Genomic DNA, 24060 nt, shown 5'->3' with positions numbered 1-24060 from the left:
ACACAGGAAGGCTGGAGCCAGAATTGAACCCATGACCTCACACTGTGAGGCCATCTTTATAACTAGTTGACCACCGTGCCGCCAACTATCAAGTGTAACTCGAAGAGAAGCATAGCATTTTATTTAGATATATAAAAAATTATTGCGATTAACAGATCTGTTTTATTTTATTAAATAATTGTTTGATTATGAAATTAAAATTAGCAATTGGACATATTTTACTTTTTTTTAAAATTAAGATAACATTTTTACCTTGCCCATCAGGCCCTTGAGTATAAACGTCGGTCTTTCCCTGAGTAACAGCTTTTTAGGCCCATATAAATATTATTAAATATTATTTTCGTGAACGGCCATATTTCATTATTCGTTTCCAATTTCTAACGTGAATTTACCAAGCAACAACATTGGCTTCTGTTTACATTCTACGATTTCCGGGTAGCGTGGCTTCCCTCTGGTGACGTCACACGCAGGCACTCCCTTTCCCCAGTAGAGGGAGAAAGATGGCGCCCACTCACGTCCTGAGATGCTGTCAACGGGGATTAGCATGGATACCTGTGATTTTCATTGCCATGGTCGTCTGTTGGTCCTATTATGCTTACGTGGTGGAGCTTTGTATATGTAAGTAGATGCTTTGATCCGCCGTTCTGTCCCTTTTAAGCCTTTTTCATTGCCGCTGTTTCCATTGTAGTCGCCTCACAAGCAGGCAGCCCTTTTTTGGGCCAAGAGGAAGTAAATGGAAGGACTCGTAACATTGGGAAGACCCTTTTAATGTTCTTATTTTCTTGAAAAAAGTTAAAAGCAGACGGACAGCTAGTATTGTTTCTAGTTGAAGTATAATGTAGGCGATCAACATGCTTTGGGTCGAGACAAACTTTCCCCGTGGGTGTTAAAGCCCCGCAAACAGTTTTAGGTTCAGAATTCAGAATTCTCACTTTAAAGTCAGAATTCTCACTTTAAAGTCAGAATTCGGAGAATAATGTCAGAATTCTGAGATTAAAATCAGAATCCTTCCAATCTTTTTTTTTTCTCATTCATGGCCCTAATCCTCTTCCGTAGGTTCGAGCTCAGTTAGGATGTGGACATCATTCGTTTATTTAGATATTATTATTATTATTATTTTTAACTGGTTCAGTTGGTTGTGTTGTCATTCCAGGCACTTGCTTGTTTAAAATGGGTGATGATTGTGATCGTGGCCCAGAATAAAACAAAACATTGACTGAAGGAAACGATTTTCCATTTCCGCGAGCTCTCAAACTTGGACGTCTCTTTTTGTTTAAATGTGGATTAAAAAAACTGTAAATCTATTTATATGTAATTGTTTTTTTAAGTATAACTATAACTAATCATTTAAATTTGACAGCAACCTTTATGAACGAGATTTTGGATGATGATTGATACATACTTCTGAAATAACACATTTTCTGAAATGGTCTTTCATAATAATAATCATATAATAAATATATATGCAGACACCGATCCTGTCAATGCTTTCTCACAATAATTAGGAACCGGAGATATATCAATTTACAACATTGTATTTCTATAAATAGAAATGTGAACGAATTTCCCAAACATGACATCAGTGTGTCAAAGTGCTGAGTCAGTTTGGAACTTGAACCAGAGTACAAGACGCCAAAAATTTTGAAAATTTGGACGATGGGTTTTGGAGAACTTGAGTTTTTTTTCTGTAAGAAAAAAAGCCATTGTGGGGAATAATTTTGTGTCATATTGCCTTTAGAAAAGATGGCAAAGGAAACAACTTCAAATTGGAGTAAAGTGGTATCATATGATTCATTCTGAACACTCTCCTCAATCCTTTTGTTTCGTCTTCTACTTGGGAACCAATTTCTCCGGTTTGCTGACAGGTTTCAGTTAAAAATATTCACCAATTGCACAAATCAAAATTGCGAGATGCCAAAATTACTGTGACATTTGGCTTAAAAACCTATCTAGTACAAATTGAGGATTATTGCTAAGAACAGAAGTAGAATAGGTTGTATACTTTGCAATCAATTGTTTTACCACTAGTTCCTTTGTTATGGAAAATTTTGAAAAAGTACACTATGCATGTTTTTGTAGGAAATTGCACAATTACGGTAGCCACTTTTTAAGATATTACTTCTACACCATTCCTAGAAAATCACAATGTTCTATTTTTAGAACAGGCCCATTGACCACTTGAGGCTACAACCACAATGTCAGTGACTCCTCCGTCAGACCATACCATTGACTTTTTAAATGCCTAAACAAGTTGAATTTGAATTTGTTCGACTGAAGTGTTGGAGCATCTCATCTAAAAGTGGGAAATAATTCCACTGGGCACACTCAGGCTGGGGAGTAAGAGCGTCAAAGGCAATAATAAAACAGCCGTTGGTTTTGATGTGCTATTTCAATGGTGCACTAAAAATATGCACGATGGATTGCTTACACAAGGCTCCCTCGTCAGATCTGTAATAACTGTTTTTATTTGTGTGCCACTGAACATATTGTTGTCTCTCGCAGTTACCATCACCAGTATAGGAAAACAGGGTAAGCTTTCTGTATACTGACTTAATCATTTTTTTTATTCTCTCATTAGTCTTTTATTCATCCGTCAAGGCTAACATGGTTATTTTTCATCTCTTTACCCTAGTTGTATACCTCATCTTCTTCCATCTCTCCTTTATCATGTTTGTGTGGTCTTATTGGAAGACCATCTTCACAAAGCCTGCCAATCCTTCCAAAGAGGTACCGTGGCGATCCAGAGCGCCCCCGCTGTGCTGTTCAGGTCAATCGTCTCAAATGTCATGTTTTTGTTTCATGCTGCCACCCCTCCGCCCCGCAGTTCTGCTTGCCCAAAGCTGAGAAGGAGCGCTATGAGAAGGAGGAGCGGCCAGAATCCCAGCAAGAGATTCTGTGGCGAGCGGCCGCCAACTTGCCGCTTTACACTCGCACTGGAGCAGGAGGTACGTAAATACCTTATACTTGTCTTTTTATTTATTTTTTTAATCCTTTTCAGCACAAGAGGATGGAAATTGAAAACACTGCCCAAGCTAGACTTTAGCTCACCATCATCTCAAATAAGGAAATATGGTATAAAAAAATGTATGAATATGCCCATAAAAAACTATGTCCTGTATTTTTTTTCCCCTGCAAAATGGCCAAAAAATATTCATTGCAGTTTCACTTACCAGAACAATGTTTTACAACAGGAAATGATCACGCATCACAATATGAATATTTTGTCCCGCAACAATACTGACATCATTTCTGACTCAATTCTGATTTTGTTGCAGCAATTCGTTACTGTGACCGCTGTCAAGTTATCAAGCCCGACCGTTGTCATCACTGCTCCGCGTGCGACATGTACGTTTTTTATCAACTTGCATGGAACCGGATGCATTGTCTCTTCCTTGTTTGTCTAATCCTGTTTTATCTGCCTCCTCCATCCTTTTTTCTTTGTTTCGTAGGTGTGTGCTGAAGATGGACCACCATTGTCCCTGGTACGCAACCGTCAGTGTTTATGCCAAACGCATAATATGCCATTTCACACTAACAGAGAATAATTTATCTTTTTTATTCTGAGGTCCAGTCTGACATGCGATGTTCTGTCTTTCTCCAGGGTGAACAACTGTGTGGGATTCTCCAACTACAAGTTCTTCATCCTCTTCTTGGCCTACTCGCTGCTTTACTGCTTGTTTATCGCAGCCACCGTGTTGCAGTATTTCATCAAATTCTGGACCGTGAGTAATGTCACGCTTGGGCAATGTCGGGATCCGTTTAAACGTCGACATAAACCCAGACGAGTGGATCACGCGTGGCGTTGAATTGCCCTTCTGTGTCTTCTGTCATCCAAAAGCGCTGTGCCCTTCCGAGCGTGTTACATCCGTGCAGCAGCAATACTCTCCCTTTTTTCTCTCTCCCCTTCCTCTCTCATAGCTTCTTCTACTTCACCTACTGTCCTTTGTAGTTGTCTTCTCACCATCTTTTCCTGTCTGTTCTTTCCCGGTGTTGCTAACAAGTCTCGTTTCTGTGTGTACTAAAGCTTTGCCGGAGAAAATCGGCTGAGAACTGCCCAAAGGTAACATGGTCATCCTTTCAAACCTTTGGCTTCGCTGCACCTTTCGGGTCGACGTTGTGATGCCGTGTCCATCTCTCCCTGTCTCTTAATACTTGCACCTCAATCTCATGTCGACACATTATTGATGCCTCTCTCTCTTCCCTCTTCTGTTGTCTCTCTCCCCAGAATGACCTGCAAGAGACTCACTCACACGCCAAATTCCACGTCTTGTTTCTCTTTTTTGTAGCGGCCATGTTCTGCATCAGTATTCTCTCCCTCTTCAGCTACCACCTGTGGCTCGTCGGAAAGAACCGGTCCACCATAGGTAGCACCTTTTTCTCTTGAAATCAATCCATTCTAGTTCACTACTCACACTGATAGACAATTAAGAATAATTTCAATTGTGAACTGATTATATGGATTCTGTCTCAGAGGCGTTCCGAGCGCCCGTCTTTAGGACCGGGTCGGACAAAAATGGCTTTTCGTTGGGGTTCCGGAAGAATATCGCTCAGGTGTTTGGAGATCAGAAAATGTACTGGCTACTGCCGGTATTTACCAGGTATTAAATTTTCCAATTTCTCTTGGTGCCTCAAAAAAAAAAAAAAAAGCTAATAAAATGAGTCGTAACTATTATATTAGTTGTGATCTTTTACTCTTGGATGTTACTTGGGCTGACTTTGTCGTCGTTTGCCGCAGCCAAGGAGACGGTCTGACGTTCCCCACTCGGCTTGTCAACGCTGACGTCGAACAACCGACAGCCGCCTCGCACCCAGAGCCTAATAAAAGGTGATCAATCAGAGGTGAGAGAAGTTATTTTTGTTTAGACGTCAGGGTTCATGCGGTGGTTTTGTTTTTCAGTGAGGTGACAGTGAGGCCGCTCAGCGAGTCACAGAACCGCCTCCTGAGCAACGAGCAGAATACCAACAACATGGTCCAACATGTGGCGAATAATCCTAGCGAGTCAGGTGAGTGCCACCAGAATGCGGAATAATAAAAGTGGGACACGCACTCCAGTAGTCCTGTAAAGTACAGATTAGAAATATTATACGAGCTACATTTTATTTTAGTTTTGGAGTCACCAGGAAGACAAATCTTGAATTTGTGCAGTAAATATTAGCCTTTGAACACTGAAATATTTCTTCATCTTAATTTAATCTCTCGTCAGACGAAAATTCAATTAAAACAATTCAGTGAATTGTAATTTCCTGCATTTCTACAAAAATTGGAAATACGTTTTAGTCTGATCTTTATCTAAATCACAAGAATAAACAGATTTTTAAAATATTTTTTCAGAGCGTGACGTAAATGGTCACAGGACCGGCAGGAAAATGTACGTAAAACAACTGGTTGAGTCTCCGTTGGCAGTAATAGCCTCATCCAAACTGTTGTAAACCTTTTCCTTCTTTAGAACAGTTTATATTTCAAGACCTGACCTCAATCTGATTAAAATGCGACAGCATGACCTCAAAAGCGCTATTCATGCAAGACATCCCCGGAAATCTTGCTGAACTGCAACAGTTTTGTAAAAACTGTCCAAAAGTCTTTTGTTGTATTCATCACAAACCAATGTGTCTTCTTGTTTCGTTTTACAGCCCCAAGTGACACCACCACCATCTCCATGGAGAGTGAATCCTAAACCAGGTGATTTGTTGTTTTAATGTGTCGTGGCCAGTTGTGTTGCGCGGTTGAAGCAAGAGCAGTATTACGAATAGTCCACCTGATTGGCCATTGCGTCCTCCCCCGCCACAGGAGCGGCGACTCAATCATCCAGTCTGATGCCTTAAGCTGTGCGACACTTTCGCTCATCACCATGGTGACGGCCCCTCAGTGCAACCTCAGAGTAACTATGGAAATGCATTCCTTTTGCCTGTCACAGCACAGAGCCGCGTCCGTGGCATTGGCGTTTTTCCGCATGCAGCAACACCAGCTGTCCCTGCGCGCACACACGCACACACATACACACATTTATGTTTATTTCATTGCTACACTTATCTGTCTCATTGGACTGTGCGGGTGTCTTTTTCTGGAATATTTATTATGATTGAGGAAATCCTTTGCAGGAGTTACAAGCTGCTTTTTTAATTAGTATTTTTTGGGTGCCAAAAGATACCTGGATCCACATTAAGATGGTCTCACAGGCACAAAGCTGCAGTCAAAAGTGGGAGAAAAGCTGGAGCATAACTTTTTTTTTTCTATTTAGAATCAAATGATGGGACTATTGTTTTTCATTTTTGAACTGTATTCTAGTAAGATTTTTTTTTTTTAGACATGATATATATCCCAGCACATGTGTCCCAGATGCCTGGGTCAGTGGACCGTTTTTGTATGAGCACAAAATGGTGCAATTGCACTGCAGAGATCATTATTGTACATAAAACAGTTGCTTGTACGTAGATTGACAAAGCAACACAAGTTGAGTGAAGTTTTTCATGTCTGTGTGCGTGTGTGTCTGTGTTTATAATGTGCAGCCTTTACTTTGTGTTTTATGCATTCGCTCATCCAGCATTCGTCCCTTATGTTACGTTTGCAGTACTCGACAAATTCAACTTTTTTTTTTTTTTTTTTTTTTTTGCCAAAATAAGGGCTGCACCAGCAGGAGCTCAGACTTCGGAACCTCAAGTGTTTACAGCATCCTTAGCTTTACCTTAACCTCTGTGGGCCAAATGACATGTAGAGTCTTGGCGCCTTCTTTTCAAACTGGACCTTCTGCCTGTGTTGTTTCACTCTGACCAGCAGATGGCGACATGGCTTCATTTTTGCCTGCAGTACACAGAAATATGAGCTCTTATATGGTCATGTTTTTTTTTTTTATCATGGAAAAAAAAGCATCTAATTATGAAGACTTGGGATCAATAAGTCAAATTTGGCCTTGTCTGTTTGTCCGAGCCTTAGCTTGTGTTTTTGGGTGAATTGTCTTGTGTCAGTGGCAGCGCAGGGAAATCACAGTATCTTGACTGTATCATGTTATTTTTTTTTGTACAGATTTCTTTTTTAGGCTGACCAAACAATTTACCAATGAATTCAGTTCCACATATGCAACTTTCCCATTCCTCACACACACATAATATTAATGTCTGTCCGATCGCGTCATGACATTTGCTGGTTGAGCTTCCTGCTAATTGCATCCCACGCTGTACAAGTTTACAGCCATTTATATATTGTATAGAGTGACCCGTGGTGTTGTACATTGTTTTCTATCATAGCTGTGCTCCATGTAAACCGAACAGACAATATGTGATGACAGAGAGTTGACACTGCTCTCTGAATTTTGTTTGCCTGTTATTGTTCAAGCAAGTGACAGTCATCGGAAGATGCGGGCTTCCGAACATAAAGGCCCCATCTAAATGTAACATCATAATTTAGTGAACAATTTCCTTTACAGTCAACCCAAAACAAGCATAATCGACTAATTACCATTTTTTTCCCCAATATTTGGACCTATCATCCTCTTATTTTCTATAAATGGCCTCTAATCTTTTTCTGGGCTGTTAAGCCTTGAGATTGACGCGTGTGTGTGTGTGTATTTTTGCACTGTGTTTGTTTTGTAAGATCGTCTTAAGGGAAATGCTTCAGTGCAGCAACCTGTTTTTTTTTACATATGTTGTATGATGTGCATAACGCCAGATTAAAGCCCCTAAGCATGGCGCCTCAATGTCAGAAAATGTGTTTTAGCCGTTTGTCAATGTGGTTGAAACCGAAGGTGCATCATGTTTGAAAGCAGCTTTAGTCTGGTGTGTCCTAATAAATGAAGCCATAAAACCACAAATAGCCAAGTGCATTTGTCATGCTCCATGATGTCGGTTCCGTGAGACGTTCTCAGAGTTTTGTCCCGTTATAGGCAAATGGTCCACGAATACCAACTCACCCCTTCTGTGTTGCTTTTTTTGCCGTCACAGTCTGCTTCCCTTCTGCAGTTTATGAAATTCCACAATCAAAAAATAAATAGCCTTTAAATCAGTTAGTTAAAAATGGTCAAAAATCATGTTTCTTTTGTATATATATCCACTTTTTTTCCCATGTTACAAAAAAAAATAAATGTTAAAGATTGCTCTCAGTATGATAAACAGGAATTTAATACCGGTCTCTTATTGAAACTCTCAAGTTTTTTTAATTTGTGTGGTTAGCGTATGTGCTCACAATATTTTAAGTTAGCCAACTTTTGAGTTGAACCTTTGGCTGTCTGTCTAACATCCAGGCCCTTGACTCCTCTTGGGAAGTTGTCCAGCGAATATAAATGTTTTGCATGTCAACTCCATTGCACTTGATTTCAAAGTACTTTCATGTGTCATGCAAAAGATGAGCGTGGAATCACCAACGAAGCGCATCCACTCATTCATTGTGATTCTGTAATGCTTTGATTTGTTTAGTTTGTGCTTATTTGCTCCCAAGGCAATGGCCTCCGTGTCAGTTATTTACTTTTTTTTAACTTGTTGAAAAGCAAACATGTTGCAAGGCCAAAGCGGCCTCACTTTCACCGAACAACTTTGGATGGCTTATCCATTACAGATAACACGAGCATCCACCATTAAATAGCGATTTTGACATCTACAGTGCCAAGTGCTAAATGTCACTGAATCAGAATTTAAATGGCTCAGATATTTAAGGCACCAAAACATCTGGCAATTTCATAATTGAAGTGATTCTATAGTCCTCTTTGTTACAGAGCGCAAAGTCAAACATTTTAAGTTTAATATTTTGTAGGGGGGGAAAAAGGCTCCAAAACCATCTTCATTCTAGCGATTAGCAAACTTAATTACAGGGTTAACACATTTTTCTTTTTCTTTTTGCTTTTTTTTTTGTTATGATGGAACAGAAGTGGAATGGTGAGGTAAACGTCGTATGGTAACCATACGAGAAAAAGAAGGGGGGGAATATTATATATATATATATATATATATATATATATATATATATATATATATATATATATATGTTTATATATATATATATATGTTTATATATATATATATATATACATATGTGTGTGCGGGGTGGGGGTATTGGGGTATTACACTTGCACTTGACAGAAAATTCCTTTATTAATTATAAATTATTACAATATGATCAGCAAATCGCTATTGGGAAGACGAGGTCGGCGCGCGCGCTCGCGGGCGTGTGCGCGCAGAAGGAGGCGGGCCCGACGGCGCTTGCATCAATTGTGGGGGTGCCCCACTGCCCCTGATGCACATATGACGGCACTGCCAAGTAGCAACAAGGTCTTTTTACTTGGGGGACCCACCACCTCGACTTCCAACTCCCGCACGTGTCCGTGGATGCGAACTCGGGACCAACACACGCCGCCAAAGTTACATCGATAAAAGTTTCGGGAACCTCCAACATGAACGAATCCATCCCCACCATGGACCCTCGGTGCAAGGGGAAACCTCCCCTGGCCATGGACATCATCCTCCGTGAGTTTTGTTTGTTTTATTTAATTCCAGAGTGAGTGAGGTTCAGGTTTCCCCGTAAACCCCCCTTTCTCCTTAATTGATTTAGACATATCAATTAATATTTCACATTTGTTTTGTTTCTCTGCGTTTTAGTCAATTGGAACATTTATTTTACGTCATGAATTTATGAGGGAAAATCCCTAATCCAAAACACATGTGACATTGGAAGGAAACAAACACGTAAGCTCAACGTGTGAGTCGCGTAAAATCTTGAAATAATTCTTTTTTTGGAATAACTTGATCTAAAATGAACTTTACAGTCTTTTGAAATAAGAAGCTCATTATTCTGTTGACATTTACATCATCAAAGAGATGGGCGTTTACGTGTCCAACATACTGTGATTTAAATATATTTGATGATATAGCCTACAGGGTGTCCCCCAAAAATAGCCCAGTTTTAAAAGCAATTTTCTTTAAGTGATGTGATTTTTTTTTTTAGGACACCCTGTTTTATTTTTAATTGAATGTGAATTCAGGCATCGTGGCCATCAGTCTAGAATGTAACTCAATCCCTTGCTCAAAAATGAATAGGATAGGGAACTCTTCTGAATGTTCTTAACTTCTAATTTCATGTCAATGTTGATATTTATTTATTTAATTTTTTTTAAACACAGCAAACCAGTTGCGATCGAAGCAATAGTTCATTCAAAAGTTCATTCCATTTTGCCACAGTTGCCTCAAAAGTTGATTGATCAATTCCACACAAGTATCAATTAATGGATGCCCATGCCTAGTTAATGAATACATTTGGGAAACATCTGTTAATGTCCCATACGTAGTTTAACTACCTAATTGTACACAATTAGGCCGACATTTAATGCTACAGATGTTATTATCCACCGAATAGCTAAATTGTCCACACAAGTAATTAAAAATGAAATATCTGTGATCAAATAATCCAATAATGCAATTTTCGTGAACGCATCCTCTCTCACAGGATGCCGAGAGGAAGTCCCTTTTAAGATGACATCAAAGTAAATGCAATGTATTGAATCAAAAATTGCCGTCGGTGTGTATTGCTTCTTGTTCCATTGAAATGCACCAAATGACTTTGGATCCCAGAAACCAAACAACCCGTTCCCCCACGAATGACGCTCAGTTACGGAAAAGCAAATAAAACCAACAGCTCAAGCGTTTTTTGTTTTTTCTCTCTCTCTAAAGCATAAATAACATGTGTGTACCGTCTTTTAATGAACACCAGATGTGTGTTCTTTTACATAGAAGTCGTACACACCACAATGAGAAAGTTTCCTGTTGCTACCTCAATTTATTTTTCCCATTTGTCATTTAGCAAAAGTGATTAGTTCCAATAGGTTGATGTTGCAATCGTATACAACAGTCCAGATGTTACCTTTATTTATTTTTTTAAGAAGTATTTTTCCTCAAAGCCATAACAAGGTTATGACCAGAACCGACTAATTATGTTTGTATTGGTTGTGTTATTGTGGCAATGCTTGCCTCATTAATTTTGTTCAATATATAGTGTATTTTATTCTTCATTATGCTGACATTTATTTCTGACAAAATGTAAAATCCCTTCAACATAACCCAACAAACAAGGTATCAAAAGATGCATTTGGGCCTTACTCTGATCGGAAATATTATTTACTTTGTTTTTTTGTAGTACCATGATGGTGCAGTTCCAAAGAACGATGAATAAACTCCCATCGAAAATTAATGGGGTTATGAAAAAATGATTCACTTATTCCAAAGCATGCGGCAACCAACAGATGTGTTTCCCGAATCATTTTGTTGACACGCTTCCAAAGTCCAAATGTAAATCTTTTTTTCTGAAAATGTAAAATTGCCCTGAAAAGCGCGAGGTAAGGTTGAGGGAGTCATAAATAGTACCTAGTACTCGTCAGTGTTAGCACAAAACCATCAGACTCCAAATAAATAATCTGGAAACGCCGATGAGATCAGCTAAATTGTATATGGAGGCACTTTAGACGGTGGAGGCACTTTAAAATTTGTGCTGACTCCCATTTCGATTGAGTTTCAATTTGATGGGATAATTGTGAACACAGCCACATTCCCAGGTCTAAAGCATGCGCACACTTATTTATTTTAACTTAAAAGATATTTTTAAAAAAGGGCATTTGGGGGTGTGTAGACTTTTTTAGCCATTATGATGATTACAAATGCAGTATCTCTCAATATTATGCTATGCAAATTACAACCAAAATAATACGCATATTGTTAATTTTTTTTTCCTAGCCATATTTCATTGAGATGTGCAACAATGTTGTTTCCTCTCATAGGTTTTATTTTTCACATTTGCTTAAAAATGATTGTATTTCGGATAGAAAGACGATTAATGAGTCATGTGACTTGTTTCTCCACAGAGTTGGACCTATTCAGCATCATCTTGTACTCTGTCCTCACCTTCATGGCAGCCATGTCCATGCTGATCTTCATCGAGGAATGTGTTTATATTTATAAAAAAGTGCCAAACAATAAAAAAAGCACCATCATATGGGTGAATGGAGCAGCGCCGGTAAGAATGATTATTATTAATTATTATTTTTAATGCGCCTAGCAACTTATAGAAAATCCCAAATCAACCACATGACATGGCAACAAAACTAGTAACGGTTCGGATCAGCTTGGTAAAAATAATACATAATATTTCATTCATTGTATTGGTCAAAGTTTGTGTGATCCTCATTTCTTATATGGGTTTGGCATCTGTGTTCATCGCGAATCCCTAAATCATGCTTCTTAGGTTCACTGAAGATTCTCTGTATTACCCATAAATATGGCAGCTATTTAAAAATATGATTTATTATTATTATTGTCCATCACCATTTCATAGTATCGGGTAGTAAATTATTTTTATATATATATGTATATATATATATATATATAAATATATATATATATATATTTATGAGTAGTGTATTAGTGTAAGATTCACTTTTGATGTTCTTAAAAAAAGATTATAATAATAATAATTCTGGTCCTTAAAGTTTCCCGTCACTCTTTTTATGTGTGTGTGTGTTTTAAGGTGATCGGCACAATGTCCTGTCTGGGAATGTGGATCCCCAGAGCCACCATGTTTACTGATATGACCTCGGCCTGGTGAGTGTGCCTTCCTCTGCGTTGGAATCATTCTCAGCCTTTTCCGCTCCACTCCCCAACATCATCCTGTCATTGCAGCTACTTTGCCATCGTGGTGTTCAAGTTCCTCATCATGATGATAGAGGAGGTGGGCGGCGACGAGGCGTTCCTGCGACGGGCGACGAGGCACAAATTGAAGATCAGCACGGGGCCGTGTTGCTGCTGTTGCCTCTGCCTGCCATATGCAGCCATCTCGAGGTAAACACTTCACTGGTGGATGCAATTTCTCTGCTTTTTGGATTGTGGCCTAGCCTATAGGAGAACCTTTCTGCTGAACACTGTTGTGCAATCCCTTTATCATAAATGGCACTCATTGAAACCTCATGCGCTTATAATGAAACACAGACCTGTCCAACCTCCACATGTGTGCACATGTAAGACGATATCGAGGATATTATTATTATTATTTTTTTTTTTTGTGGGTTGCTGTTTGAATGTTACATAAAAGGGGGAGATCCTCTGCACGTACTGTACTTGGAAGGGAGGTTAAACACTCCTGGCCATTCAACTTTTACTGGCAGAGACAGATTTTATGCACACAGTTAAAAGTTCACACACAATTTTTTTTTTCCACGTACTCACGTGGGGGCATCGGCAAAGAGAAATGGTCGCTGATATAAATTGTCAGGATAGACTTAATGGTGGGAGAGTGTGATGGGGGAATTTTCCACACACTTTTGATATCATTCATTTGTGTTTACAATTGGGGAAGAGAATTACAGAAGTTTCCTCTGTTGCAGGCGTTCTCTTTTCCTGCTCAAACTTGGCTCCTTTCAATTTGCTCTACTCAAGGTCGTCTTCACTGTCCTCTCCATCGTCCTGTGGACCAACGGAACCTTTGACTTGGCAGATGTGAGTTGATTGCTTTGCCTGTACTAGTAACTGACGATAAGGAGACATTGCAAATGATGAAAGAAAGAAAAATTATTTATTATTAATTTATAATAACTTAAAGGTCCTTAATATATATATATATATATATATATATATATATTTATTTATTTATATATTTATTTATTTATTTATATATATATTTATATTTATTTATATATATATATATATATATATATTTGTATTTATTTATATATATATTTATTTATTTATTTATTTAATTATTAGTACACAGTCCAAAAGTCTTTGGCAAAGGTGCCTTTGGTTGAAACTTTTCAATGGAATTTTTTTGTTGCTCATATGTTCCCTGTCTGCTATGTCCTGTCTTGCATTTGCTGACACTCCCAATGTGTGACTGATTCAGCTGAGCATCACCGGCTCTGCAATATGGATCAACCCCTTTGTGGGCATCTTGACTATCACCGCCCTGTGGCCTGTGGCCATCACGTTCATGCACCTCAGGACCACCTTACGCACCATAAAGATCATCCCCAAGTATGCCATGTACCAGGTAGGACTCAGGGAGAGGATTCACACCTCATGACATCACAATGGGATTGTCAGGTCCGACAAGTGTTCACACGTTCGCAGCTCGTGCTGATCCTTAGCCAGCTTCAGACTGCCATCATCAACATCTTGGCTTTGAACGGAACCATCGCCTGCGCGCCGCCATTCTCTTCTGCTGCCAGAGGATATAGTGAGTCACCACCCATCATCGCTCCTTTCTTACATTTAATTGCTCCATCAGCAATGACAGTGTATTTTGCTATCGCAACCTGCCTTCACTTTAATAATTTACTCATAAAACCATGTTACACCTTGTGACGTTCTTATGCATCTCTACAGTGATGAGTCAGCAGCTGCTGATCCTGGAGATGTTCATCATCACGCTGGTAACACGTCTGCTGTATCGCCGCCTCTACGACCCGCTACCTGAGGAGGAGTGTGATGACAATGAGAACACCAAAATGGTTACTTTGCAGAAAGCCGTATGAGCCCAACTTAAACGTGTTCTTGTTTTATCCTTGTATTATGTGCATTGTATCAGGAGAATACGGGACGTTCAATTGACTGAGCAGACTCCTTTGTTGCACAAATGTTTTGGAGTATAACTTGCTGCCAATTCTTCTCTAGTTCTTGCTGTCATAAAACCCTGAGAAGTTACGCAAGAGGCTTTTGGCACAGCAACAATGTATGTGGAATGTAAGATACAGTTCTTTCTTTAATTTACCATTTTTAAGAGGGAATGGATATTTAAATATTTTTTGTTATGATAAATCTGCAAAACATGTTGGACTTGGCACAAGCTGGGAAATAACTTAACAATAATATGGCATTCAGTGACTCACCCATAAAAGTATTTCAGTTTCATGTCAGTGTCTTAAAAGAAATTACGAGAAAACGGATTTCATTTACAGTACACAGTAACTGTGTTGTCTCTTAGGAGACACTATTGCAGTAATGATGCAGAACTTTTTTTGGTTTTATTTAGTTTGCTGCTGAACCTTCACTGTCACTCTTGTCATGCACAAGACAGTTGACATTCCAAAGACACTGCTTCTCTTGTTTTTACTCCTACCTGCCTGTTGATCTGTTGCTAATGTTTTTCCCGTTAGGTGGCAGTAAATAGCTAAATTTGAGCTTTGAGCATGAGTATCGTTCATAAAATTTGAATGGGTTAATAATAAATGAGTAATAAAGGGTAATATATTCATAAATAATATGAATTATGCATGGGAAAAGTCCTAAAATATTTTCGAAAAAATCTACTGATCGTATTCATGTGACTTCATTTACGCAAAATAGATTTTGAAGGATTCCACTATCGGCCAATAGTATTGCTATTAGCTGGTTACGTCATTTCCTTTAGCCAATCAATTTATCGTACCGGCAGGCACTATCAAGCTACGTTGACTCGTGCTTTCTCAGGTCTGTGTGAAGCATAATGCCCGAACGCCTGACTGGAACGGAAATAAAGGCAAAATAAATACAACTGTTGGTCATGCAATGTTAAGAAAAAAAACATAACTACGCTTTTGCTGGTTTCTGTTAAAATATAATTTTGAAACACTGCGTTGCTTGTATAGCCTAATCTTATTCATTTATTTGGTCTTTTTCTTGAGTTTTCTTTTTGAAAATTAAAATTATATACAGCATTAAAATGCGTGAATTGACACGTAGTCGCTATACATACCCGTTTGGAGTTGAATAAGCGCCTCTGCGTCTAAAATAAAATGATAAATTGTCATCTTTTATCGAGTACTGTCAGCCAACAATTATTTTGAAAAGCTAAACAGAAGTCGCAGTCAGACACTAAAACTATTCCTTGACCGGTCTGAATTGATAAACAATGTAGATACAGGAACGCAAATTGCAAGATTATTGCTCTCGTATCAAACCCGTATGGACAAGAAGCGATCGCCTCGCTCCGTGTCCTGCAGACCGAGACCGATGTCATCCCCGAGACGGAACCGTCGTCAACAAGCTTCAGATCGTCAATATTACCGGGGATGAATGGTGGTGCGTCTCGTGAACGTCAAAATTAACGCGTCAAAATGAGGCTGTTCATGTCTCTACTGAAGACCACCAACCCCAAAGTGGAGTATTACTCCAGGTTCTCACCGTCACCGCTCTCCATCAAGCAATTTTTGGATTTCGGTAAGTGCAGACATCAGCTGTCAGGTGGCTGTTATGTCAATGCTCATTTCCTGTGTTGTTATTGTCCAGATGCTGATGTGTTTCTGCTTTGTCAAACTACTCACGCATGCAAGTTTTTTGAGAAGCGACGTGAAATGTTAAATATCCAAGTGTTGATCATAGTGGAGGAGATTTTATGTGATTGGGTGTTCATGTTTCTTATGTAAACATGCAGAAATACAAGACGTCTTGAAATTCACTCACTTTCTTATTCATATAATGCATTCAAAAACCATAGTGATGAGAAACGTTGTTGTATATTGGCGCTTTTCATCAAAACTATTATTATTTTGACAACCCTTGTATTATATTTTTGTTTGTTGATCGAGGTTTACCTAATTGTATTATCGTTAATTCACGTTATATTTTTAAATGAGATTGTTCGTCATATTAATCGAATATTCTAAACATATTTAAGTTGTTAAAATATGTCTGGTTGAACCTTTCAATATTAGTTATACAATACAAACCAATACAATACAACTTAATTTGTATATAACATTTCACAACAATTGCAGCTCTAACAAAGCACTTAATATAGAGTATAACATAAAATAGCAATAATTTAAAGTAGAGTAAATTAAAACGCATAATAATGATACTAACACATATACCATACACATCAGTAAACAGCAGAACAGTGAACAGTGTCAAGTTGCCTCAAAAGCCAAATCATAAAAATGTATTCGAATGAGTTTTAAAAGTGGACAGAGAGGGAGCTTGCCGAACATGCCGAATATATGCACATGCAAGCATCTAGTAAGTACTATTTAAAAAGAAATAATTTTATAAAAATATTATATGTATTCACTTATATATTTGAGTATTTTTTAAACGGATACCTTAGATTCATTTTTGTTTTATTTTACCGTACATCAGACAGAATTTTCACTGTGTGTATGTCAAAAAAAGTACCAATGCCAAGTCATCAAACCTAGCTTAGTTACGAAATGTGTTTCGACATCCCACTCACATCTTTGAAAGATTTTCCGTAGATAATGACCATATCCTTATAAGCAGCCAAAAGGTGACCTTTTTATCAAATATATGTATTGTGTTTTTTCTCTGTCACCATTTAGAAAGATTTACGGCTTGAGAGTCGAGCAAAGAGACATGCAAGCAGTTACTCTAAGCGTTCTCTTAATCCATGTGTGATTAAAACCCGCCGTTTACATTATGTCAGTCCTTCACGTGGATCCATGGGAAGGAGGCCAAGCAGCATTTGTGCAACAATCTTTTCAGCAGGCCAAATAAGGGGCAAAATACACGGCATTTTGTTTTATGATCAACAAGCCACATCCTCTCTGTCATTCTGCTGAATCAGAGGAAGCTGTGTGTGAGAGACTTTTGTTCTGTCGTCATCGAGGCAAATGCACACTACAACCGCCACAACTGGCGTTTACATGACATTCTTTTCGGGCAAGACAGCTTGAGCTCTTGCTGCATTTTCCAAAAACATAACCTTCCCTTGACCCCTTCACTAAGTGGGGAAACAAGATTTGTTGTTTAAAAACTACAAAACGTGAATCCAACTTGAATTAGTCTTGGCTTCAGATGATTTGGTAAATGATTGATAGTGGATTAAAGATAAAACACACTTCTGTAATCATAAATGTGCCATTGCTATTACATGGGTTGAAAATACTTTTTTTTTTTTTTTTTTAAATCTGCGCCTTTGTGCCAAGCTACTCTAGAATGTGATCTTTAGTTGTGCTCCACCCTTATTCAGAATGCTTGACACACTTAGCATTGTGATTAGCAAATGGATAAAAACACACAACAAAGGATATACTCCAGTTACCTGTTATGCTAATAACAACTGGCATAAAAGATGGATGGAAGGTTCAACACCCGATCACAAATTTTGTGAAAATTATGCAAACTGGAATTTTTTTCACCTTTGTAATCGTTGTTTATTTTTAAATAAGTCGCATTTGCCTTTTAATGTATTGTTCATGTGTTCTTCGTCACTGCTGCGTATATTTACGTGACAGTTAAAACAGAAATCATACCAAGTTCAACTTTTTCTTTGAAATGCTTTATCAAGTGTTTTTTGTCTCTCAAACTCCGACAGAGAGAGACCTTGTCATTTGGATTACTTGTTAACTTGTGTTTCAAATATTTATAGTTCACCGCTGACTTGTGTTATATTACCCCTTCGACTCGATTCAACCATTGTGTGACATAAGCGACAAGTGAATGCGTTGCCAACAAAGGAACCAGTTTCGTGACCTTATAGGAACTCTTACAATGCATTTGGTTATCTGAGGTCATTCAGGCTTTATATACAAACTGGCTGGTTTGAGAAATATATTTGAAAAATAATTTGCAGTCAAAATAAAAATAATTAGAAAATGATAATGGAACGTATCATATTATCAAGACAAAAATCATCCGTCTATCCGTCCATTATCTGAGCCGCTTCTCCTCACAAGGCTCGCAGCTCTGAAATGTGAGGCGGACTTGCTAACCAGTCGAACACCGTGCAGCCCCCATTTTTTTTTTCACTGTTATAAAATTAAACAAATACTAAAGCACAACTGTTTTGCCTTTATTTTGTTGTAAGCATTAAAGTACCATTTTTTTTAAATCAGATTCCTGAATAAACCTTCATAGATATTTTTTGGAGGCTAATCCGAATCTGCCCTCATTTTTTTCTCGAGCACATTAATAATAATAATAATATGTAACGTAATAATATATTCAGTGATATTTATGAATTAAGAGTTTGGTTCATTAAGAGATGGATTTTTTTTGGGGGGGGGGGCTCAAACTTATAGACAATAGAAGAAAATCCTGAGTAAAGAATGAAAAGACATTTTTTAAGTCAGCACAATAAAAGATACATAAAGATACACATGAAGCTGACGGGATTAAAATTTGCTTGTTGACCGATTTTATTCGTCATATCACCAAGGGTATTTTGTGTTCGAGCGCTGCTACAAAGAGTCGAAATAACGCCGATTCTTACTAGGTGAAACTTATGAGCACTTGTCCTCTGATGACCCTTTCAAAACATCCACAGTGCATTTCTGGTTCTCATGTTACACATCCTCTTTGCCATCGCTGTTTTCTAATCATGCGTCTGGTGAATGCATTTGATTATGCTTCAGGATTTCATTTTAAAGACTTATTATTAAACATTGTCAATCTAACAATATGTCATTGATCTCTTGCATTCCAGGACGGGAGAATGCATGTGAGAAAACATCGTACATGTTCCTTCGCAAGGAGCTGCCGGTGCGTCTGGCCAACACCATGCGAGAGGTCAACCTGCTGCCCGATAAGCTACTCAGCCAGCCGTCCATCCGCCTGGTCCAAAAATGGTGAAATGACAATTTATTTGCAGAATTCATCTATAATGGATGGACACTTTTGGAAAAAAAAACCCGACATTATTCATAATATAAGTTTGTGGGGTTTTTTTCTTCCTAAATTTAATTTAAAATCAATAGAATTTGCTATGGAGCTGGAATTATTTTAAATGAAACTGTTTACGCATCCGCCATTTGACAAGGTGTCAAATAACAGTTGCCCTTTCCTTTTTTATCCATTTTATTAGGTACATGCAAAGTTTTGTGGAGCTGCTGGACTACGAGAACCGAAAGCCTGAGGATCCTCATGCACTGAACGAGTGAGCGATGCATCCGTCCAATCAGAAATGCATGCAGTGTTTGATGCAGCTTTATTTCTTCATGACATGGCATCTTCCCATTGCAGTTTTATTAGCACGTGCACATTTTGATGGCCAAAAGTATTGGGACGATACAGGAAGTGCAAGAAAATGTAGATGAGTTATAGCAGCCTTTGTTCTCGTGATTAGACTGACTTTCTACGTGATGTCATGGACACTGTTGAGCGGTTAAAAAAAAAGAATGTATGGATGGAGGTGTGCCCCATGGCTTTTGTCCGTACAGTGCAGAGCTGCTGGCTGTGCAAGTATTGCGTATTTGCACTTTAACAAAGGTCATGTGATAAACACACAGGAATTCTGATAAAGTAGAATTCTCTCCGTGTTGACCCCTCAGCTTCCTGGAGTTGTTGATCGAGATCCGGAACCGTCACAACGATGTGGTTCCGACCATGGCGCAGGGCGTCATCGAGTACAAGGACAAGTTTGGCTTCGACCCCTTCGTCAGCAGCAACATCCAATATTTCCTGGACCGCTTCTACACTAATCGCATCTCCTTCCGCATGCTTATTAATCAGCATAGTGAGTCTTGCGGGATTAGTTTGGATGACGCCGTCTTGTTTGTTCGTGGCTAATTTGTGGATTTGTCTAGCGCTCCTGTTCGGTAATGACACCAACCCGGCTCATCCCAAACACATCGGCAGCATTGATCCCACCTGCTGTGTGGCTGAAGTCGTCAGTGGTGAGTTGAAACACGTTTTACTTGCAGATTTCCGGGACACACGCGATTTGATCTCTGCGAAATGGTTTGTTTACATAATACAGTACTAATGTAGTGGTGGACTTCCTGCAGTGAGGAATACAAAGAAAGCCAAGTGACGCAAGGAGGAGCAGAGGAATAGCCAAACATTTTATTTTGTTTCTTCTGCGAAGTCATTTTTTTTTTTTTTTTTTGCTTGATCCATCAGATGCATATGACACGGCCAAAATGCTGTGTGAGAAGTACTACTTGGCTGCACCTGCGCTCCACATCGAAGAGTTTAACAGTAAGAGACGCAGACATAGTTCAAACTCAAGGCCTGCGAAAGCATAATTTTGCCTTTATTTCTTTTCAAAACTAGAAATAATAATAAAAATGTCGGGGCAATAATGTCATGTGATTTGGTTGATTTTTAGGGTTACCAAATTAAACATGATGGGGCTGCTCAGTGCCGACTTCAATAATTGTTTTTTTTTGTAATTGTCTGTGACCACCCTCCGTTATTTTCTAGTGAAGAGCCCCAAAAATTCCATCCAGGCCGTATACGTGCCCTCTCATCTATTCCACATGCTGTTTGAGCTCTTCAAGGTTAGTAACCTCAAAGTATTTAATTACACTGCTCGTGACACTAATTATTGAAGTGGCCCTATTTAATTAACTGCCTCTTTATTTCTAGAACTCAATGAGAGCCACAGTGGAGCTTCATGAGAACAGCGCCGAGGGATTACCACCCGTGAAAGCAAAAGTCACTATTGGTAAAGAGGATCTGTCCATAAAGGTGAATCTCACACACACGGCGCCATGTTGTTGTTATTTGTAGTAAAATGTCTTTGTGCGTCTCCCAGATCAGTGACAGAGGAGGAGGAGTTCCTCTGAGGAAGATCGACCGACTTTTCAACTACATGTACTCCACTGCCCCGACGCCCAGCCTGGAGCCGGGCGCTGTCCCGCTGGTACGCTCACGTGCTTTTCAAATTATACTAGCATTGACGTTTTCTTAGCTTTTTGTTCCATGGGCTGTGTGCCATGTGGCTAATGAAATGACGCGCTCTCATCCTTTCTTTCAGGCCGGTTTTGGCTACGGTTTACCAATTTCTAGGCTTTACGCTCGATACTTCCAAGGGGATTTGAAGCTCTACTCTATGGAGGGTGTGGGCACTGATGCTGTCATCTATTTAAAGGTGAACAATGGATTTACACTGCTCGTCTCAGTGTCTGTAACGATATCTTTGACGGTCTATTTTCATGTTCTGCATTTGCAAGTGACACAGATCCAATATCACTGTGTTTACATTTCCGAAACACCTCGACCGAACAACTCGTGTACATGCCCCAAAGACACACAAACAACTCCAAGAGTGTCAACAGGCGGTGACAACAGAAGTAAATACGATAAACTAATACAAATATTGAACATTACAAAGTGTATATTAGGTTGCCTGGATTGACTCCCGCCGTCCCTTTGGTTACAATTATTTTCTATTATATAGACACACAATTATTTACTATATTGAGATCACATGATTTTGCGTACACTAGATTATTTTTCTTGTTCAGGTAGATGCGCATGTGGACTGTATGTTAGCGATTGCCGTACAGTGTAATGGAACTAATTCTCCGTTATTTTCTGAAAAACTCAACTATTTGCTGTTTTTGTGTTTTGTTACATTTTATTTTGACGCCATCCTGGTGTCAAGGAACGATCATATGTTGACGTGAGGGCAGGCACTTAATTTTGACAAGCATTCATTCGCCTTTGCCTAATAGCACAGTAGTGCTTTGCTATTAGACAACTGTTGCGGCAACAGTTTTGAAATTTTTGAGGTTGTGAGTCAAGTTAGTTGTCTCACAAATAGCAGGGGAACGCTCTATTTTGATTTCGTCGGGCTTGCGCTGATACTTTGTATTATCCAATTTGTTTACATAGCAGTCACATTGACAGCTATGTAATTAAGTGATTTTTATCCACATTTGGAAGCGCTATGATCACAATCTTGGGATAAAACAAAAGAGGATGAGTAAAAAAAAAAAAACTCAATTGTGTCACTTGAACCATATATTATAGTGTAAATCCAACCTTAGACTTAACTCTCTTTGTGTTATTTTTAACTCCTTTTGGTGTTAGCTGGCAGGATAAGAGAAAAATTACAAACAGCAATCCCGCTACTCAAATCCTTCTGAGATCATGACGGCGTGATAGTGTGCACAAACAGGAAACACTTTTGAAAACGCTCTGTCATAAAAAAAAACAAAAAACTGCATTGCTTCATTTATACAACCTGCGGCACACATATTAAAACAGCAGCAATGCAGCAAATGAAAACTTGAACGGACATAATTTCATCAATCAATCGATCCATTGTACAAGGATGAGGAAGTTGGTGTATTTTCCCACTTTCACACAATTCCTTGTATGTCGCCCATGTGTGTGAAGGCCCTGTCGAGCGAGTCCTTTGAACGCCTTCCCGTCTTCAACAAGTCGGCGTGGCGACACTACACCACCAGCCCCGAAGCGGACGACTGGAGCAACCCCAGCACGGAACCGCGTGACGCCAGCAAGTCCAAATACAAGACCAACAGATAACTCAGCACACTCCTTTCCGAATGACCAGATGCGCATCACAATGTCTTTATATCGCAGTGGAAAGTATTCATGACATCCAGCATGTCTCATTTTGGTAACTCCATTTATTAAGAACTGGTGTTCAAATGTCCTTTCGTGGTTCCTGCGCTGTTTAGCCTACCTCAGCTTAGGCACATGGCTCCCAGTGCCTCAATGAGTCATCCATATCCCTTGGTCGTCCAAAGGGCGTTTTCGCTTCTCCCCACACACCCTGGCGTAGAGTTTCGGTGATGTCGTCCTTTCTTTGTGAGACACACAGGAAGGCCAGTGTGGTAGTGGTAGTAGTAGAAGAGTCTGGCTGCAAAGTCATTAATCCACAAAGACAGAATTCTGCATCACAATTCCACTAAGATAAAGCCTTACTACTGAATATTACGGTGGATGTTTTAGGTTTAGAATCCCTCAACGTCCTTCTGCAATGTTGGTGGGTTAGTCATGTGCCAACCGTGCTCTGTGTGGTCATGAAACAAACGTGAAAGGGCAAAAGATGGAATAGCAAGACACAGGGACGGACGGACATGTGCAGGTGGCTACAGAGCATTCAGCATCCTAACCGTGCATCAAGTCAGTTTTTGTCGTTCAACTTTTTTATTAACGGGAGTGAAAATGAGGAGGTTGCAGACAAAGCGCCAGCAAATTGGTTTTTACCTGAGAGCAAGCGCCACCACCTGTGAACATTCATTTTCCTATTATTATTTTTACTTTTTAAAATCTTTTAATCAGGCAACACTGAGAGGCTTTGAACGCTACAGAAGCAAATAATGCATCTACTGAATCAAACACAATACTTAACATTGCACTTTACTAATACACTGAATATATTCATTTAATTTGACTTAAATAAGAGTT

General features: G+C 39.0%; 3 protein-coding genes across 5 annotated transcripts; all 3 read left to right on the top strand.

Annotated features, from left to right (window-relative positions):
* Positions 1-423: 423 nt before the first annotated feature.
* Positions 424-6848, top strand: zdhhc20b (zDHHC palmitoyltransferase 20b). Of its 3 annotated transcripts, XM_088283347.1 has the most exons (14): positions 427-618; positions 2503-2529; positions 2633-2727; positions 2825-2945; positions 3276-3345; positions 3450-3482; positions 3602-3722; positions 4025-4060; positions 4226-4364; positions 4472-4598; positions 4736-4825; positions 4898-5004; positions 5632-5680; positions 5789-6848. In XM_088283347.1, the coding sequence occupies exons 1-13, from the start codon at positions 501-503 to the stop codon at positions 5673-5675; spliced, it is 1128 nt and encodes a 375-aa protein (XP_088139473.1). In that variant the 5' UTR covers positions 427-500; the 3' UTR covers positions 5676-5680; positions 5789-6848. The 3 variants fall into 3 exon arrangements, with proteins under 3 accessions (XP_088139474.1, XP_088139473.1, XP_088139475.1); XM_088283348.1 differs by having other exon boundaries at positions 424-618; positions 5632-6848; XM_088283349.1 differs by lacking the exon at positions 4025-4060 and having other exon boundaries at positions 430-618.
* A 2373-nt stretch (positions 6849-9221) lies between these two features.
* slc51a (solute carrier family 51 member A) lies at positions 9222-14871 on the top strand. The gene is made up of 8 exons (XM_088282453.1): positions 9222-9450; positions 11835-11986; positions 12497-12570; positions 12649-12807; positions 13350-13461; positions 13865-14011; positions 14092-14197; positions 14347-14871. Exons 1-8 carry the CDS (start codon positions 9378-9380, stop codon positions 14493-14495), a joined length of 972 nt encoding a protein of 323 aa, XP_088138579.1. The 5' UTR covers positions 9222-9377; the 3' UTR covers positions 14496-14871.
* Positions 14872-15728: 857 nt separating this feature from the next.
* pdk3a (pyruvate dehydrogenase kinase, isozyme 3a) lies at positions 15729-23944 on the top strand. Its single transcript, XM_088282448.1, has 11 exons — positions 15729-16158; positions 19382-19523; positions 19760-19831; positions 20226-20410; positions 20481-20570; positions 20797-20874; positions 21100-21176; positions 21265-21366; positions 21434-21541; positions 21656-21769; positions 23023-23944. Exons 1-11 carry the CDS (start codon positions 16056-16058, stop codon positions 23170-23172), a joined length of 1221 nt encoding a protein of 406 aa, XP_088138574.1. The 5' UTR covers positions 15729-16055; the 3' UTR covers positions 23173-23944.
* Positions 23945-24060: the final 116 nt, after the last annotated feature.

This window comes from Idiotropiscis lumnitzeri, chromosome 19, assembly GCF_059441095.1.
Source record: "Idiotropiscis lumnitzeri isolate Australia: NSW breed Sydney's pygmy pipehorse chromosome 19, RoL_Ilum_1.0, whole genome shotgun sequence".
NCBI lineage: Eukaryota > Metazoa > Chordata > Actinopteri > Syngnathiformes > Syngnathidae > Idiotropiscis > Idiotropiscis lumnitzeri.
This window is presented reverse-complemented; position numbering and strand designations above follow the sequence as displayed.

What these genes read in the sequence shown, in the direction of transcription:
- pdk3a (XM_088282448.1), top strand. Translation starts at nt 16,056, where the DNA reads ATGAGGCTGTTCATGTCTCTACTGAAGACCACCAACCCCAAAGTGGAG. An exon ending in ATCCGCCTGGTCCAAAAATG is followed by an intron (nt 19,524 to 19,759) that starts GTGAAATGACAA and finishes CCATTTTATTAG; the next exon opens with GTACATGCAAAGTTTTGTGG. An exon ending in CCACATCGAAGAGTTTAACA is followed by an intron (nt 20,875 to 21,099) that starts GTAAGAGACGCA and finishes GTTATTTTCTAG; the next exon opens with TGAAGAGCCCCAAAAATTCC.
- zdhhc20b (XM_088283348.1), top strand. Translation starts at nt 501, where the DNA reads ATGGCGCCCACTCACGTCCTGAGATGCTGTCAACGGGGATTAGCATGG. An exon ending in CGTGGTGGAGCTTTGTATAT is followed by an intron (nt 619 to 2,502) that starts GTAAGTAGATGC and finishes TGTCTCTCGCAG; the next exon opens with TTACCATCACCAGTATAGGA. An exon ending in GAATAATCCTAGCGAGTCAG is followed by an intron (nt 5,005 to 5,631) that starts GTGAGTGCCACC and finishes TTCGTTTTACAG; the next exon opens with CCCCAAGTGACACCACCACC.
- slc51a (XM_088282453.1), top strand. Translation starts at nt 9,378, where the DNA reads ATGAACGAATCCATCCCCACCATGGACCCTCGGTGCAAGGGGAAACCT. An exon ending in GGCCATGGACATCATCCTCC is followed by an intron (nt 9,451 to 11,834) that starts GTGAGTTTTGTT and finishes GTTTCTCCACAG; the next exon opens with AGTTGGACCTATTCAGCATC. An exon ending in TTCTGCTGCCAGAGGATATA is followed by an intron (nt 14,198 to 14,346) that starts GTGAGTCACCAC and finishes GCATCTCTACAG; the next exon opens with TGATGAGTCAGCAGCTGCTG.